General features: G+C 40.9%; 1 protein-coding gene across 1 annotated transcript in view; it reads right to left on the reverse strand.

Annotated features, from left to right (window-relative positions):
* The window catches only part of TMX3 (thioredoxin related transmembrane protein 3), a 201,550-nt gene that overhangs the window by 14,457 nt on the left and 168,631 nt on the right, over positions 1-18,462 (reverse strand). Inside the window, exon 14 of the mRNA XM_033934242.1 lies at positions 15,322-15,451. Within this exon, the coding sequence (XP_033790133.1) occupies positions 15,322-15,451 (130 nt within the window). The remainder of the gene's footprint in view (positions 1-15,321; positions 15,452-18,462) is intronic.

The raw sequence follows: 18,462 nt of genomic DNA on the forward strand, positions 1-18,462 counted from the left end.
TGCCTTCTCTGCTACGTCACACCAGGAAAATGGAACTCCTCTAAACAAGAACTCAAAGAATTCATCTTCCAGAACTCTATCTCCTCCACACATAACCTGATCCTTGGAGACATAAATCTCCACCTAGAAGACCACTCCTCCAAACAAGTAGCGGGTATACTTTCATACTTCAATACCCTCTCTTACCAAATCCTCAACCCCGAACCCACACACGAAAAGGGCCATCAACTTGATATAGCTGCATACACATCTCATAACCTCCACACACAAAATATCCACATCTCCAATGGCTCCTGGCATCCTACCCTCTGGTCAGACCACTACAAATATACCTTCACTATCAACTGGGCACAAAACAACAACAAACCCACTCCACACAAAACACTCATCAAAACCAGACAGAAAATTGAATCTACTATATTCTGGGACACAGTAGACCCAGCAATCGACTCCAATAACCCTAAAGAATTCATAAACTTCTGGCGAACCCTCAGTGAATCTACCTTGAATGAGCTAGCCCCAATAAAAACTAAAAATAAAATATGTAGACCATCAGACAAATGGTTTGACACCGAACTCCTACACCTAAAAAGGCAATGTAGACAACTAAAAAGGTTATGGAAAAAACAGAAACTAGACCACACCAAAACAGCATGGAGAATCCAAATCAAACAATATAAAATCAAACTGAAGGAAAAACGAAAAGACCACTACTCCAAACTCATCGGCAACGAAAAACCAGACACAAAAAAACTCTTCAACCTTGTAAGAAATCTCACTGATACCAAACCTTTCCTTGCCACTCAAGGAAACAAGTCTCCAACAGCTCCCCAATTAGCGGACCACTTCAAACACAAAATCATCACAATCAGAACCACATTCAACAACTCACTAAACAACCTAGACGAGATGCTAATAAAAACCATAAAAGATGAAGCCATTTCAGCAGATAGAAACTGGACCAACTTCCCAACGATACAATGGTCAGACCTGGACCAGGTCTATAAAAAATACAGCAAATCTTCATGCGATTTGAACAACTGTCCTTCGTACCTACTAGCTACAGCATCCACTAAATTCAAAGCTAGTGTCATGCAATGGGTGCAAACCACTCTCAGGGAAGGTCAGTTCTCATCGGAACTAGGCAAAATTATAATTACTCCTATACTGAAAGACCTCAAAGGTCCAACAGACAACCCAGCAAATTATAGACCCATCACTTCTATCCCCTTATACGTCAAACTAATAGAAGGTCTTGTAGCAAAATATCTCTCCAATTACCTAGAAGAGCACAACATTCTGCATCCATCTCAATCTGGATTCAGAACTAACCACAGTACAGAAACACTACTGGTATCTTTACTGGACATAGCCCGACAGCATCTCAGCAAAGGAAACAAGATACTAATCATCCAACTCGATCTCTCAGCAGCATTCGACCTAGTAGACCATCCCATACTACTCCAGATACTAGACGCCATAGGGATCTCAGGTAGAGTTCACAACTGGTTCCAGGGTTTCCTCACAACAAGATCATACAGAGTTAAGTCAAAAGATCTTATATCCGACTCATGGTCAAACCCCTGTGGAGTACCACAAGGATCACCACTTTCACCCATACTATTCAACCTCTTCATAGCTTCCCTAGGTACAACACTAGATGCCCCAAATATAGTATCATTCATCTACGCGGACGACATAACCATCCTCCTCCCCTTCGACGTCCGAGACCCCGTCTCTACAGAACGCCTGGAAACAACACTGGAAACCGTAGAAAAATGGATGTCTAACCATAAGTTGAAGCTGAACTAGGATAAAACTAAATTCCTACTGCTAGAAAAGGACAAAAAACCATCCTTAACGGAACTGGAAGTAAACGCAACCAAATACCCAATATAGAGCACATTCAAAATACTGGGAATATTATTAGACAGATGCTGCACAACGCAGACACAAATCCTAAAAACGACCCAAAAAGCATTCTTCACCATGCGAAACTTACAAAAAATAAGAAAATTCTTCAACAAAGATCAATACAGGATCATAGTCCAATCCCTTGTGCTAGGTATTGTAGACTACTGCAACAGCCTCTACCTACCATGCCCAAACAACATGATAAAACAGCTACAGACCATGCAGAACACAGCTCACAGACTCATCTATTCCCTTAGCAAATTTGACCACATCACCAATGCCTACCTAGACTCTCACTGGCTACCGATAAAAGCAAGAACCCAATTCAAACTCTACTGTCTACTATTTAAAGTAACCCATGGAACTGCATCCATTTACCTAAACAACCGCCTATACAGTAACCTCTCTCCCAGAATAAGGAGAACTCAGATCCTATTCATCTACCCTCTACTCCAGTGTTTTTCAACCGCTGTTCCGCGGCACACTAGTGTGCCGCGAGATGTTGCCTGGTGTGCCGCAGGGCCGCCGGGCCCGGAGCTTACAGGGGGCCCGAGGCAGGGGCGCCAGTAGCTCGCCAAGGCAAAGTGAGTCGATCACCCAGGACTCACTTTGTCTTGGCGATCTAATCCACAGTTCTTCAACCGCCGGTCCGCAGGAAATTTTTGCCGGTCCGCGCAGGACCGGCAAGATTGACTCATTTGAACTTCCTGCCAGTCCGCGCAGGACCGGCAAGATCAGCATCGGAAGCGTGCGCTGGGCCGGAGAGATCTTGGGGAGCCTCCGACAGTGGCTTTCTCCCCTCTCTGCAGCTCTCCTTTACTTCCCAGCGCAGCGATTCACGAAGGCAGCCTCGGGGCTTTTGCTGAGTCGCGGCTGCCTCTGATGATGCAACTTCCTCTTTCCTCAGAGGCGGCGCGACCCAACAAAGGACCCGAGGCTGCCTTCGTGAATCGCTGCACTGGGAAGTAAGAAGAGCTGCTGGGAGGGGAGAAAACCACTATCAGTCTGGGAAGCTGCTGGGCAGGGGAAAAAAGGGACAGCTGCTACTGGAAAGGGAGAAGGAGAGATGCTTCTGGGAGGGGAGGAGGGAAAGGAATCTGGGAAGCTGCTGGGCCAGGAAAAAAAAGGGACAGCTGCTACTGGAGAGGGAGAAGGAGAAGGAGAGATGCATCTGGGAGGGGAGGAGGGAAAGGAATCTGGGAAGCTGCTGGGCAAGATAAAAAAAGGGACAGCTGCTACTGGAGAGGGAGAAGAAGGAGAGATGCTTCTGGGAGGGGAGGAGGGAAAGGAATCTGGGAAGCTGCTGGGCAAGGAAAAAAAGGGACAGCTGCTACTGGAGAGGGAGACGGAGAGATGCTGCTGGGAGGGGAGGAAGGGAAGAGAGTTACTGCTGGACAGGAGGCTGGGAGAAAGAAAGAAAGGGGGCAGGCAGGGAAACAGAAGGAAAGAAGAGAAACAGAAAAAAGAAAGAAAGGTCAGGGAGAGAGGAAGAAAAAGTTGGGGGAGGGAATGAGGTGTGGAGGAGAGAAAGCATATAGGCTGATAGAAGGGAAGAAAGATTGGATGCACAGTCAGAAGAAGAAAGTGCAACCAGAAATCACCAGACAAGGTAGGAAAAATGATTTTATTTTAAATTTAGCAAAGTGGAGGCAGTATTACCACAGTTTTCAAAGGAATTTGCCCAAATAACTTAATAGTTAACTGGGTAAATTCCCAGAGATGAAAACTTCCCTTCACTTACTATGCACAGTTCTGAATTTATATCTGCTGTCTATATTTTACAATATGGTCACCTTTTACTAAACCGCAATAGTGGTTTTTAGCGCAGGGAGCCTATGAGCGTCAAGAGCAGTGCTGGGCATTCAGCGCAGCTCCCTGCGCTAAAAACTGCTATTGTGGTTTAATAAAAAGGATGGAGGGTATATTTGTCTATTTTTGTATGCTATAAAAACCAAATACAGAGAGAGACTGAGAGCTGTTGACGAAGAGCTACGTGTGTGTCTTTCTTCCATTCCAGCCAGAATATCAGCTTTGTGTTCAGCCAAACAGGCCCAGGTTTCGCACTGAATAAAGTATTTTATAATTTTTATAATTTTTATTTCATAATAAAGTAATTATAAAATACTTTCTTTGTGTTTATTTGATTCCTATTCAAGAGAATTACTTTATATATAGTCAATATAGGCAGAGAGTTAAATTTTTTAACATTTTCTAATGGTGGTGTGCCTCGTGATTTTTTTCATGAAACAAGTGTGCCTTTGCCCAAAAAAGGTTGAAAAACACTGCTCTACTCAATGGTACTTGACACAAGAAACTATATGACAACCTTCTATCGACACAGGCAGCGAAACTTGACCCCGCCATCTCCAAGCTGCTGATCAAAACAACAGACATTAAAGTGCTCCGAAAAGAAATCAAAACACTTCCATTCAAAAAACACATCCCATCAATCTAATCCCCTCCTATCGCTCCAACTCTCCTTTATAGTACTGTAACTTCTAAAGTACTGCAACCTTCCTTCTAAAGTACTGTAACCTGCTGACATACATCCCCAACATCTCAAAATTTCAGAAACCTCTACCAAGTAACCACTATTTATAACCAGAAACCTGCTTATTTCAACGTTATGTAATTCTCTTTTGTAACCAGAATGTGATGTTAATTTCTATTGCAACCTGATATATTCTCTGCTTCCTCAATGTTATGTAATTCTCTTTTGTAACCTGAAAGTGATATTATTCTCTATTGCAACCTGATATATTTTCTCTTCCTTGTTATGTAACTCTCCTGGATATGTCCAGATATCTTCTAATTTGTAATCCGCTTAGAACCGCAAGGCACAGGCGGAATAGAAATCACTAATGTAATGTAATGTAATGTAAGATATTGAGTTTTGATTAATTTTAAAGTTTTCCATGTGGCAAAAAGAATGCTATTGTCTTATAAATTCTGGGTAATTTGATATTAACACATGATATAATCATAATGGGGACATGAGTTGCCATTCTAAATAAAGCCAATCTGGAAGATGCTCCAAGACTTCAGGAAGGATCCAATACATACCCTGCCGCATTATAAAAGCTTGATGGTATCTAGAGAAATTTGGAAAATTTGCCCCACCCGCCGCAATTGGGGCTTTTTTTAAAATTAATATATCTTTATTCATTTTCATTCTAAAAATAGTGAATACAAAAATTGCATAACAAGTTACCTGAAAAAACAGCACTTATATCCATCAGTGAAATACATAAGAATAATTTTCACCCCCCCCCTGATTTCAATATATTCGAGATACCCATACAATAGTACTAACAACTCATAAATAAACCAATCCCTATACATTGTCCTTCTCCCTCCCACCCACCCCCCTTCCCTGAATGTAAAAAGTATAACCAAAAGTAAAGGGAAAAACCATTCAATTAGAATCAATAAAATTGGTCAATGGACCCGTCAGATTAAACCACTTAATATTACCCCTTTGTTTAGACATCATTTTCTCGTAATGATAACACAAGCATGTAGAATTCCACCAAAAAGTGATATTTAAGCAGTCACAATTCTTCCAGTTTTTCATAATCATTTGGATGGCTACCCCAGTCATTATACCCAATAACCTGTTTTTATGCCTGTCTACTGGAGATGTAGGAGATAACAGCTTCCCACGTAATACCACTTCATATGACAATGGAACCAGAGTCTCCAGAATCAGAGTACTATTTCCCCATATAGATCTCCAAAAACTGAATATCAAAGGACAATAGATGATCCAGTGTCCCTATATCAAGATGACAGTGCCAGCATCTATTTGACTTAGAACTATCTAATTTCTGCAAACGAACAGGGTCCAAAAACTTCTATGCAACAACAACAACAACAAAAAACAGGTTTGTCTCATAGATGCTGACGCTGTACACCTCATCCTCCAAGACCAAATCCGTGGCCAATGAGTAGCACAAATCTGCTGCTTAATCTCAATGCTCCAAATATCTCTCAAACTTATTTTTTGTTTCTTATTCAGATAGCCAGATATTAATTTATATCACTTGGTTGGCTGATGCACCAGCAAATCTTTCTGGAAGCATAGGCCCAGAAAGCTAGACTGATTTTATAGATTTCGCCAATCAGGGAACCCCTTCTGAATGGCTTGCTTTACTGCAACCACTTATATATTTGAGATTGTGAAATACCGAATGATTGTTGCAGTCGTGAAAAAGCAAGCATTTTCCCATTAGATATCACATCATCTAGCGTACGTATACCTGCCTGCAACCAATGCTTCCAGAGGATCTTAGACTTGCCAATTTGAATCTTGGAGTTCAACCATAAGGACTGACACGTGGATTTTTCTACTAGAATCTCTGTTAAGTTGTTAATAAATTTTAAGGTGCTCCATGTGGGCAATTTGATATTCACCGTATGACATAATCTTAATGGGGAAATAAGTTGCCATTCTAAGTAAAGTCAATCAGGGAGATGTTCCATGAGCTCAGGAAGGATCCAATACATACCCTGACACAGTATATATGCCTGATGGTACCTATAAAAATTTGGGAAAAATTTACCCCACCCGCCACATTTGGTTTTTGTAAAGATACTAAAGCTATTCTGGCAGTTTTACCCAGCCAAATAAATTTAGTAAGAATACTATTTAATTTCTTATAAAAGGACCCTTGAAAATAAACTGGCAACATACTCATTTGGTAGCAAATTACAGGCAAAATCATCATCTTGACAGTTTGAACTCTCCCCCACCAAAAAAAGATGTAATGGGTTCCATTGCTCATACAATTCTGTGACATTCAGCAATAAAGATTTTTCATTTGCTCTCATTGTAACTTCCAGCGTTTTTTGAATCCAAATACCTAAATATTTTATACCCTCTTCCTTCCAAAGGAAACTGAATGAATCAAATAATCCTTTCATACAATGCACATTTAACAGAAGAACCTCCGATTTGCTCCAATTTATTTTATATCCAGAAAATTTACCAAATCGATCTATAAATTCCAGTAAATGCAGGATGGTAGATTCAGGATTTTTCAAATGCAGCAAGATATCATCTGCATAAGCACAGATCTTATATTCCCGACCTGCATAAGGAATCCCCTGTACCTCCTTTGCCTGCTGTATAGCCAACAACAAGGTTTCCAGAACAATATAAAAAAACAAAGGAGACAAGGGACATCCTTGTCTAACTCCCCTTTCCAGACGAAAACGTTCTGAGAAAGTATTGTTAATATATAATCTGGCAGAAGGGGAACTATACAAGGTTTGAATTATTTGAATAAATCTGGATCCTATCCCAAACCAATTCATTGTTTGATATATGAAAGTCCATTCTACACGATCAAAGGCCTTCTCTGCATCCAAAGAGACAGAGAAAGCCAGATCGTTCATTGTTTTTGATATACTTGGTATATGAAATGCCAATCTAGTATTATTTGAAGAATGTCTTTGAGCAACAAAACCCATTTGGTGCATCCCGATCAGAAATGACGCAATGGTTGGAGATAGCTTTGTGAATGGGAGAGGGAGCCTTGATAAAGCCCTTTGAACTATACGGGCGAAACATGTTGGCGATTGATGTTTCCACCCTCCCGATTAGCGTCGAATTTACAAGCTAAGTACTTTTAGCATATATTAAAAAATTCTCAAAAAATTCTTTAAATTATTTATAATACTTATACTTGGTCCGATGACGAGTGGGAGCGTAAAGCCCTGCACAATGAGATGGTTTGAGTGTGTGGTGGGCCGCTGAGGACCTGAAAACATTGTTAAGCCAGATAGAATGAAGTTTGGCAAATCGGTAAGATAACATCTTGCTGATGCTGACATATATTTTAACTCTAGCATTTGAAAGGGATAATTTGCAATCTTTATTCTGCTCTCCCCTTAGAGGCTCCTGGCTTACATTTGCCTTCCTGATGCACTATAGGAGGGGGCCTTAGACACTTTGGGCCAATCAGAGCCTCAGGCCCCAACCTGGTGCATCCCAAGATGCACCGGGGAGGGGAATACCCAGTTTAGACGATGCAGCAGTAGCTGTGGTGAGGATGTCCATCTCTGTGTTCAGGTAAGGGGGAGGGGTGCGGTGGAGACGGGGAATCACTATTAGTAATGGTGAGTATTTTAGTGCAGGAGGAGAGAGTGGGCATCTTTCCTGCTGCAGGGGGTAGCACATTTAGGTCAGGTCGGGGAGGTATTTTTTTAGTGCAGCAGGAGAGAGTGGGAATCTTTCCTGCTGCCGTGGGGGGGGGGGGAGGGAATGGCCAGGATGTTAGAGAAGGGGTGTTGTGATGAAGCAGAGAGAATGGGCATCTCTCCTACTGCATCACAACACAGATGGATTTTCTAGCAGTCTTTGACACTGACCGGCACCTCTGGACTAGTCGCTTTTTTTGTCGCCAAAAGCTAATGCTGCTCTTTGAAATTGGCTCGGCATTTTTTTAAGAATCCACCGGAGGGCTCATTTCATTGTTGAAGAGCCCATTTGCATGTCAGTGTCAAAGACTGCTTGAAGCCTCGCTAAAGACGGAGATAATTTTTTTTGATAATCCGTCGCTAAACTGCATACAGGCTAAACAGCCAGAAAACAGTTTAGCGATGGTGTTAAACTTTTGAGAATCTTGCCCTAATAGCTTTTTTTTACAGTTCTCTGTTATTTTCAATGGTGCTTCATATCAAAGTCTGTCTTTCTTTCAAACAGGCTCTTGCTTGACTGAAGACTGTGCTTCTTGGATTCAGTGATGCTAGGACTGTGTTCTTAATACTGCAAATCAGATTTCTGTTGCCAAGGTGATAAATTAATGCATGTGTGACTCAGTAATTAGCATTCATTATACTTTCATAATTATATTTTTTTTAAAGTCCTATTTTCAAAAGATGTTGCTCAAAAAAATGCTGAAACAGAAACACATACTTTTGAAAATGTTTCTAAATACCCATTTTGCTGCCTGAATACTGAATCCATTGATATAGTTCCATTTATTTTTATGCATTCAAACAAGGCACTGTAAGCATTCATTCTGCCTTGCAATTTGATTTGGCTTGATTTGATCTGAATTAACACGCAAAATATAGTTGGAGAATAAATATATAAATATGAATCTTCTGTGTATAAATACTTATTCTTCAGAAAAAGAAAATTCCTAATTCTAAAAATATAATAAATAAATATATAAATAAATAAATAATTAATAGTGCTCAGTGATAGCCAATACGAACTCCAAGAGCATGGAACTCTGTGTAACAGAAGCCCGGGACTCTTTACAACTTTCTCAACTTCAGCAGAGATAAGCACCCTCTGTCTCTCTCTTTTTTTGATGTTTACTTAAAGCTTTAGTCTTTTGAATGCAAGCTGTTTTAGAGGTAAGAAGGGAGGAGTGTTATGATGTATATAAGCCTGAACTGGCAGAGTCCCGTGCTCTTGGAGTTCATATTGGCTACTATCATTGAGCACTATTAATTATTTATTTATATATTTATTTATTATATTTTTAGAATTAGGAATTTTCTTTTTCTGAAGAATAAGTATTGATTTGATTTTAACCAAACACAAACATGCAGCTAAATAAGTTTCCCTTAAGCCCTGCATGAAACTGAGTAATTTGGGGTCATTTTATTAAACCTTTCTTCATGTAACATAGAATTTTACCCACAGAGGGTATAACTGCATAGAAGTAAGCGCTACTGATGCATAGAAAGTACTTTTGTGCAGACCAAGAGAGTTAGGTGAAATGTGTACAGTGCACTCTGGCTAACTCCATGACCTTGAGACTGAAGTTCAACTTGAACATAAACAATGTGACTCTTTCTGAACAATATCTCATTGTACATTGAAAGATTAGGTTTTTACTTTGCTAATATTTTTTTCTGATAGAAGATATAGGATTCTGTATTGTAGCTGTTGCTTCCCATTCATCTCAGATCTGCAGAAGGGTGTCACTCCAAAAAACTCCTCCCCTTCTGCAGTGGAGAACAGTTCCCTCTTCAGTTAGTACCAGAGCAATCAAACTGCTGAAACAGAAGAAAAGAGGAGGGGCACAGGGAACTTCCCTGAAAACAACCATATTCTGCTCTGCTCTGTAACTTCTAATCTAATCTAATTCTTAATCTTATATACTGAATCATCTCCTAAAAATAGGAGCTCGATTCGGTTTATATAATTAGTTCACAAAGAAAGATCCATTAACATTCATTGGGGTTATTGCCTAAAAAGCGATGAAGCATAGAGTGTTTTTAAGATTTGTGAAAGATCTGACAAGAGATTCCATATCGCAATTAGTAAGTATGGGAAAGGAGTATGAAATTTTACTAATGGACTTGATTCCTCTCAATGATGGAAAAGAGAGCTTATTCATATGAGTTGTTCTTGTGCCTGAAGATCTCATGGTGTTTAGAGATAAAGGCATCAGAGAAACAATTAGTCCATGTAAAGTTTTAAAGACTATACAGGCACATTTAACTTGAACTCTCAATTGAAACGGAAGCCAATGTACTCAGCAGAGGTGACACATGATCACATTTTTTTTTCCAAAAAAATCAGTCTGGCTGCAGGATTTTGAATCAATTATAGCTGTTTCTCGTTTCCTTTGCTTAATCCCACATAAATGGAATTACAGTAATCCAGCTGTCCCAAGATAATTGTTTGAACCAATACTGCAAAATGATCTTGATAGAACAGATGACAAACTTTTCTTAGTGTGCGAAGACTAAAGAAACATTTCTGGGTAAGATTAGTTACCTGGCATTGAAAAGAGAGATGAATCCAAAACAACCCCCAATACTCTTGAAGATGGTTCTACATGCAAAATATCAACGGATTTAAGAATAACTGAAGATGGCAAATTACCAATTTCTGATCCAAACAATAATAATTTTGTCTTCATTGCATTAAGCTTCATATAAGACTGAAGTGACCACGATTGCAATTTACATATACAAGAGTTTATATTAGCTGCAAAGTTGTTCAAATTAGGATTAACTTCTAACAGGATGAAGATATCATCAGCATAAATGAACATCATTTTGATGGAACTTATTTTATAGTATTTTAATGTAGTCATATAAATGTTGAAAAGAATCAGAGACAACCAAGAGACCTGCGGGACACCACAATCTGGTGTCCATGCAGCAGATATTTTACCTTCAAAGTTTACCAAATAAGAGTGTAATGTAAGAAATCCTTTAAACCAGCTTAGAATGTTTTCTTCTATGCCTATATCTGAGAGTAATTTATTGAATCAAGATATCATGGCTGACTACATCAAAAGCAGCAGAAAGGTCCAATTGAACTAAAATGGCATATCGATTCTGAGATAGTAAGCTTTGAACCTTAGAAATCAGAGAAATTAATAGTTTCAGTACTGAAATTGGGACGAAAACCATATTGAAATGGTAAAAGAATAGAAAATTTATGTAAATAGTTGGATAGTTGTATGCAAATAATAATCTTGCTCATCTTTGTTAATAATGGAATATTAGCAAACCTACGGTAATTTGACGGTACTGTTGGATTCAAGTCAGTGTCTTTCAATAAAGGAGTAAGAACTATATGTGCCATACTCACAGAAAAATAACCATTATCCAAGAGATAATTTATCAATAACGTTAATCAAGAGACAGCCTGGGAGGAGATTTTTTTGAAAGATATAAGATGGAAATGGATCTAAAGAACATCTGCCAAGCCCTAGTTTACTACATAACTTTCTAATCTGATCTTCTTTGACATGTTCAAAATCACTTCAACATCTATCTGTAGATGGAGATCTTGATATTGCTGGCTGGACTTCACCTCATCTATCTTGCTTGGACTGCTTTGGAACTTTGAGGGTTTTCTTCTTCTTCTTGTTGTCTTAATTTAATTATTTTTTCTTATAATTTTTTTCTTATGATTAATATTTTTATTATTGAATTTTGTTATATCTTTACTATTTAATAATTGTTTACTCAGGTACTTTAGCTAGATTGTGAGCCTTCGGGACAGATAGGGAAGTTCTAATTACCTAATTTTATTTTATTGCAACCCATTCTAGGCTCCTGGTATGAACAAATAAATAAATCTACCGGATCATCATCTAAAGTTTCCATGCAGGATATTAAATCATCATTGTTCGCAGTAGTAAAAGATTACCTAATGATTTTGATTTTATTATCACAGCACTTTGCAAGTTCATCTGCAGATGGTCCACTATTCTTGTGAGTGGACTTAGTTGTACTAGTTAGTAACTTGTGATTAAAGAACAATGATGAACAACAATTAACAATTTAACACTGAACAAATAATGCACATAAGTAGCTAGGAACCAACTTGCTATGTGTAACTAATAGGAGCCATTTAAAAAAACAAAACAATAAAAACAAAGGAGAAAAGAAATAGGAGCACTCATATCCCTTTAGTTCTGTCTCTTCTAAATCTTAGATACAGGAGAAGAGGTCTCAAAATGAAAACTGGTAAACGTCCAAGGCAGGAATCTAGTAAATCAAAAGTCCAGACAGGGTGGGGCATACAGGATCCTATATCTTCAATCAGAGAAAAGACTAGCAAGGTAAGACCTTAATATTTCATTCTGTATCAAAGACAGGATTCTGTACAGTAGTTGATATACCAAAGCATTGCCAGATGTCTAGGGAGGGAAAGATGAGCCTGCCCGCAATACTGAGGACCAAAAAACAGCATCTTCTCAAGCCGCCACATCTACTCTGTAGAACCTCATAAAGTGTGGAAAATATACCAAGTTGCAGCTCTACAAATTTAATCGGGCAAAACAGCCTGGGACTCTGACCAGGAAGCAGTCACACTTCTAGTCGAATGTGCTACGATTGAGATAGGGGACAGTTTACTGCAGGCAATGTAGGAAGATTAAATTGCCATGCAAATCCATTTGGCTATTGAAGCATTGGGAGTTGGCTTGCCTTGACTCGAGTGGCTGGTCAGCGCAAAAAGATAGATGGAGAACCAAGATCATTAGTCCTCTCCAGACAGAAAAATAGGATTCTAAGCACATCCAGCCTCCTCAAAATTCTGCACTGTTTCACCAAACCCATATAATGAATGACAGGTAAACAAATCTCTTGATTGATATGAAAGGCAGAAACCATCTTCGGTAGAAAGGAAGGTACCATCTGCAGAGAAACACAAGACTCCATTAACCGGAGGAAGGGTTCTCTACAGGAAAGGGCCTATAATAGATTTGCCTTGCCGAGACAATGGCAACCAAAAACACGGTCTTAATCGTATGATCAAGAGGGACGTGTCCAGCAGGAGCTCATACAGAGTCCGAGACAGGCCCTTCACTGAGATCCCAAGATGGGAATGGCCTGCACAGTGATATCTGGACGAGATGCCAATGCCTACATGCCTCTCTGGGTCCTAAAACACAAAAGACTGGCCACCGGCAGCTTAAGGGACGAAACCGCTAGGCTCTTTTCAAGATTGACCTGTAGGAATGCTAGAATCATTGGGATAGGAGCCTTCTCAGGCTCCACCCAATTCCTTGGTGCAATATAACTGGAAAGACTTCAGGTCTTCACATAAGCTGCAAATGTTGCAGGTTTCTTTGCTCTTGTAGAAGGAAAAACTGAAGAGGGAGTTGTTTTCCACTGTAGAAGGGGGAGGAGTACAGAGTTTTAGAGTGACACCCTTTTGCAGATTACCAACTAATAGGAAGCAATAGCTACTGTATAGAACCCTATGTCTTCGCTACAGAAGTTGCAACTTACACAGCCAGTGTAGTATCATTTATCTATTAATAGGACAGTAGTAAATGTAGTAAAGCCAGTGTAGTGCCATTTATTAATTAAAAGGACAATAACGGCAGTGGCAAACCAATGAGAGGATACTAGGTGGGCTAGGCATTTCTAAAACAGGTAAATATGAAGGGGCCATTCCATGAATTATTCAAAAGATAATCATATTCATGCTATTCCTTAGTTATGGTTCAGTATATTAACGGGGCTTCTCCGTTAGAAATGCACTGAGCTATTTTCTTCTGAAGCCTATTTCCCTGGAATTCCTGGCCTTTTTTTTACTACTACTACTAATCATTTCTATAGTGCTACTAGACATATACAGCACTGTACATAACCCTATTGGACTCAAAATCTAACCCCTCCTCCCTTTTATAAAGTTGTGCTAGAGGGTTTTAGCGTTGACCAGTGAGGTAAGTGTTCTGATGCTCATAGGAATTATATGAGCATCAGAGCATTTACCGCATCAGCTCGCACTAAAAACCTCTAAAAAGGGGCCCTAAGTTTTTGCTACCTGGGGCAATGGAGGGTTAAGTGACTTACCCAAGGTCACAAGGAGCTGCAGTGAGAATCAAACCCAGTTCACCGGGATCAAGGACTGCTGCACTAACCATTAGGCTGTTCCCCCATTCCCCCACTTAAACTCGATGTCTCCTGACAAGAGTTTTCCCTCTTGATAAAATCAGTCCCAGTTTCATTTTGTTTTTGGAGAATTGGTTTACTCCTAGACTGGCATTCTTGAATCGCTTATGTACAATTCTTTACAACATACTGTTTGTGTAATGGTGTAACTTTGGTGGACCTATGAAGGACTGTAAAATGTCTAATAACCTCCTTTACCAGAAGAGAACTCTTTCCTGGTGGAAATTTGACTTTCTTAAGATATGCTTCTCTCTTGACAGTTATGTGTATGTTTGGAAACAAGTATGCACATGCTTTTAAAATTATTAATATTTTTATTTAGCTGATGGAACATAGCTCAGTCATTGATGGCTCAAGGCAAGTCACATTTTAGGTAAAGAAGACTTACAATCTAAGTTTGTACTTGAGGCTATGAAGAGTGAAATAGGTAGAGCGAGTAAAATCAGAGATAAGTAAAATCGACAGTATAGAAAATGAGTAGACTGAAAAGGCCTTGAGATTTCCATTTATAATTGTATTATTTCATTTTCTAATACTGCAGGTACTGAATCCCTTACGCTATTTTCATTAAGAGCTGATATTTTTCAGGCATTTCAGTCTACAACTGACTGTTGAAGGTAAAAGTAGTGTTCTGAGCCATTCTCACTATTGTCATTCAATTCTTTTTTGTTCTTCCTGTAATGGATGTGTTTTACTATCACAGGTTTAATAGTAAATGAAAAATTGACTGCTTGCTGTGAAAACACCAGATCTCTGCAAAAAGAATCAACTTTCAAGAATGTGCAAAGCTGCACTTTTGCACAGCTTTCTTTTTTTTGAAATGGGATATGCCTCAGTGAAAGTAAGACTGACTATAATATTCAGTAGAGTGGCATTCTCTCTTAAGTTAACAAAAAACACAACTCTAAGAATAATACAGAGCAAGTACCAGCTTCATAAACTAAACATTTCTGCTTAAATAAACAGGAACCAAAAAACAATAATTGAAATTAGTGCAAATTAGAAAGGCAGACTTACCTCAACTGTACCCTCCAAGATGCTGTTAACAAATACAATCATGTCTTCGGTGCTCTCAATGTGTTTAGGGGGCAGGAAATATTGTTGGTTTGAAGTGTTCAGTACAACAACAGTGGGAGTGGTCAGCTCACTGCAAACAGAACCCAAGTAGGTCAAGAATGCTATTAGAAATTCAAAGGTATGTTTGAACTTCAGAATACTTACCATTATATAATTAGTGCATATACACGGTAAAATACATTAAACAGACCAGACCAAACTACCATTCGGCTTATGCATTCCAACTTAACTATAGGTTGAGTAAACTAGTTAAGAAGAACACTAAAAGGAGAATTTACAAAGGTTAAACTCCTGCACAACATGTGCAGACAGTTAAATAATGCCATATTGAAAACTCAAATAAAATGTATTCCAGAAGTTAAAAAAGGATTGAAAGAAGAAATGAAGTCTGCCAGCATGGTTAAATGGTGCTAAAAGAAGGGTAATAACCCCCCTCCCCCCAAAAAAAAAATATCTTAAGATTGAAAACCAGGACCTAATGAGAAAAAGAGAATGAATGCTGGAAAATTAGATGAAAAACATTGTACTAGAGAGATGAAGAGACTTCTTAAAGAGGCAAAACTAATAGACTTGTTCAAGTATATGAAAAACAAGAAACTTGTAAGAGAGTCCTATGGGAGCCATTTCTAGAATTAGGTTTTACAAGTCATAAATAACATTTCAGGTTCAACAAGTTGCTTAGGAAACTAAGATAGCGACAGATTTGGAAGAAAGTTCAGGAGTATAGATTTAGGTTTTCAATCTCCCTTACTAGGATGCTTAGCATACTATAGGATACTATGCTATACTGTATATATGTGGAGGGGCATAATCAAAAAAAAACATTTAAGTCCCCTTTTGGCCTAAGTCCTTAAACGTTCAACGCAGAAGCAGGGAAAGTGTCCATAACCAAAACAAACGTCCTTGTTTTGATTATGGCCTTCCTCTGCCTAAATGCCCAATCTCCACTATGTCTAAAAGTACACCCACACGACGTCTACACTTTTTAGCCATAATGAAACAAAAAAACGCCTAAGCCCCAAATGTCCAACAGAAGGGCTTTTAGGCGAAGGAGGAGCCAGTCCTTCGCCTAAAAGCTGAATTCTGTAACCGGTGTCTGTCAAAAACACCGGTTACAGAACCCCCCCAAACACACACAACGATCCAGGCAGGAGGGTGCCCAAGCCCTCCTGCCATGTCAAACCGCAACCCCCCCCCCCCCCCCGACAACATCGGGGCAAGAGGGAGCTCAAGTCCTCTTGCCCCAGCGATCGTGCCCCCCCTCCGACTCAATATGGCCAGGAAGGAGCCCAAGCCCTCCTGGCCCCGGCGACCCCCCCCCCTCCGATACTACGGGCCAGGAGAGAGCCCAAGCCCCAGCGACCCACTACCCCCACCCCCCACTACATTATGGGCAGGAGGGATCCCAGGCCCTCCTGCCCTCAATGTAACCCTCCCTCCCCCCCGAACCTCCGATCGCCCCCCCAGCCTACTCGTGACCCCCCAGCCGATCCCACGACCCCCCACCCCCACCCCCCTTCCCCGTATCTTTTTTCAAGTTGGCCGGACTGACGGGTGCCAAACCCTCCTGTCCGGCAGGCAGCCGATGGCAGAATGGGGCCGGATTGGCCCAGCCATCCCAAAGCCCCGCCCACAGGTGGGGCCTAAGGTGCCTGGGCCAATCAGAATAGGCCCGAGAGCCGTAGGCCCCTCCTGTGGGCGGGGCCTTAGGCACATGGGGGGAGGAGGGGTTGCGTCGAGGGCAGGAGGGCCTGGGACCCCTCCTGCCCATAATGTAGTGGGGGGTGGGGGTCGCTGGGGCCAGGAGGGCTTGGGCTCCCTCCTGGCCCGAACAAGTTGCGAGGGGGTGGTCACTGGGGCCAGGAGGGCTTGGGCTCCCAAATGGCCCGAACGAGTTGCGGGGGGGTTGCCGGGGCCAGGAGGGCTTGGGCTCCCTCCTAGCCCGAATGAGTCGGGGGTCGCCGCGGGCCAGGAGAGCTTGGGCTCGCTCCTGGCTCAATGTTAATTGCGAAGTGGGGGGTGATGGATCGCGGCAGGAGAGATGTCTCATCTCCCCTACTGCGATGTCATCACTCCTCTACCGGAACTGCCGCGACCTGCGGCAGGAGAGATAGGGCATCTCTCCTGCCGCGGGTCACGGCAGTTTGGGTAGAGGAGTGATGGCATCGCAGTAGGGGAGATGAGGCATCTCTCCTGCCACGATGGTTGCGGTGGGTAGGTTGCCGGGCCGCTGAACTGATGGTGCTAACGGCCATCAGCTCAGCGGCCCCTTTTTCAGCACTTAGACCTGGTTTGACTACGTCTAAGTCAAAAAGGTCTAAGTGCCGACTAGGCAACCTGTAAATATTTTGGGTATACCTAGGTGTAGGTCGGCCCACCTCCCGCCCACTGCCCGCCCTTTCCCCTCCTCTAAACACATCTCTTTTCTCTCTGTGCATCTAGAGGCAGCGGAAAGGCCTAAGCTGTTTTTAGATACGTCTAAAAACCAGCTTTGGTTATGGGTACTTGGACGATCAGGCTTTTAGACGGGTTTTTTTTTTAATTATTACCCCCATAGGATATAGTATGCTATACCCTATGGGGTTTTATAACTCTATCCCTAGCAGCTTTATATAAATGAAAAAAATACATTTTTCTAATGCCTCAAATTTCAAATAAAAGTTTTTCATGACTGTAATTTTCACATAAACTGAGGGCTCCTTTTACAAAGGTGTGTTAGGGCCTTAACACATGGAATAGCACGTGCTAAAATGCTGCGCGCGCTAGCTGCTACCACCTCTTCTTGAGCAGGCAGTAGTTTTTCAGCTAGCGCGTGCTAATCCGGTGCGTGCGCTGAAAACGCTAGCGCACCTTTGTCAAAGGAGCCCTGAATTTTACACTAAACACCATTAGCAAAGCACCATAGTAGAAATACTGAAAAAAAAGGAAAAGGACATGCCCATCATTAGAGAAAAACTGAGAAAGGGTGGGTGGGAGGGAAGACATCTGATCAGAGCTGTTGGGCAAGATGTGTCCCCATATCCAATACGAATTGTTCTGTCCTTATTGGAACATCTGGCAAGTTGAGATGGGTATCTTTAC

Source organism: Geotrypetes seraphini, chromosome 2, assembly GCF_902459505.1.
Source record: "Geotrypetes seraphini chromosome 2, aGeoSer1.1, whole genome shotgun sequence".
Lineage (NCBI taxonomy): Eukaryota > Metazoa > Chordata > Amphibia > Gymnophiona > Dermophiidae > Geotrypetes > Geotrypetes seraphini.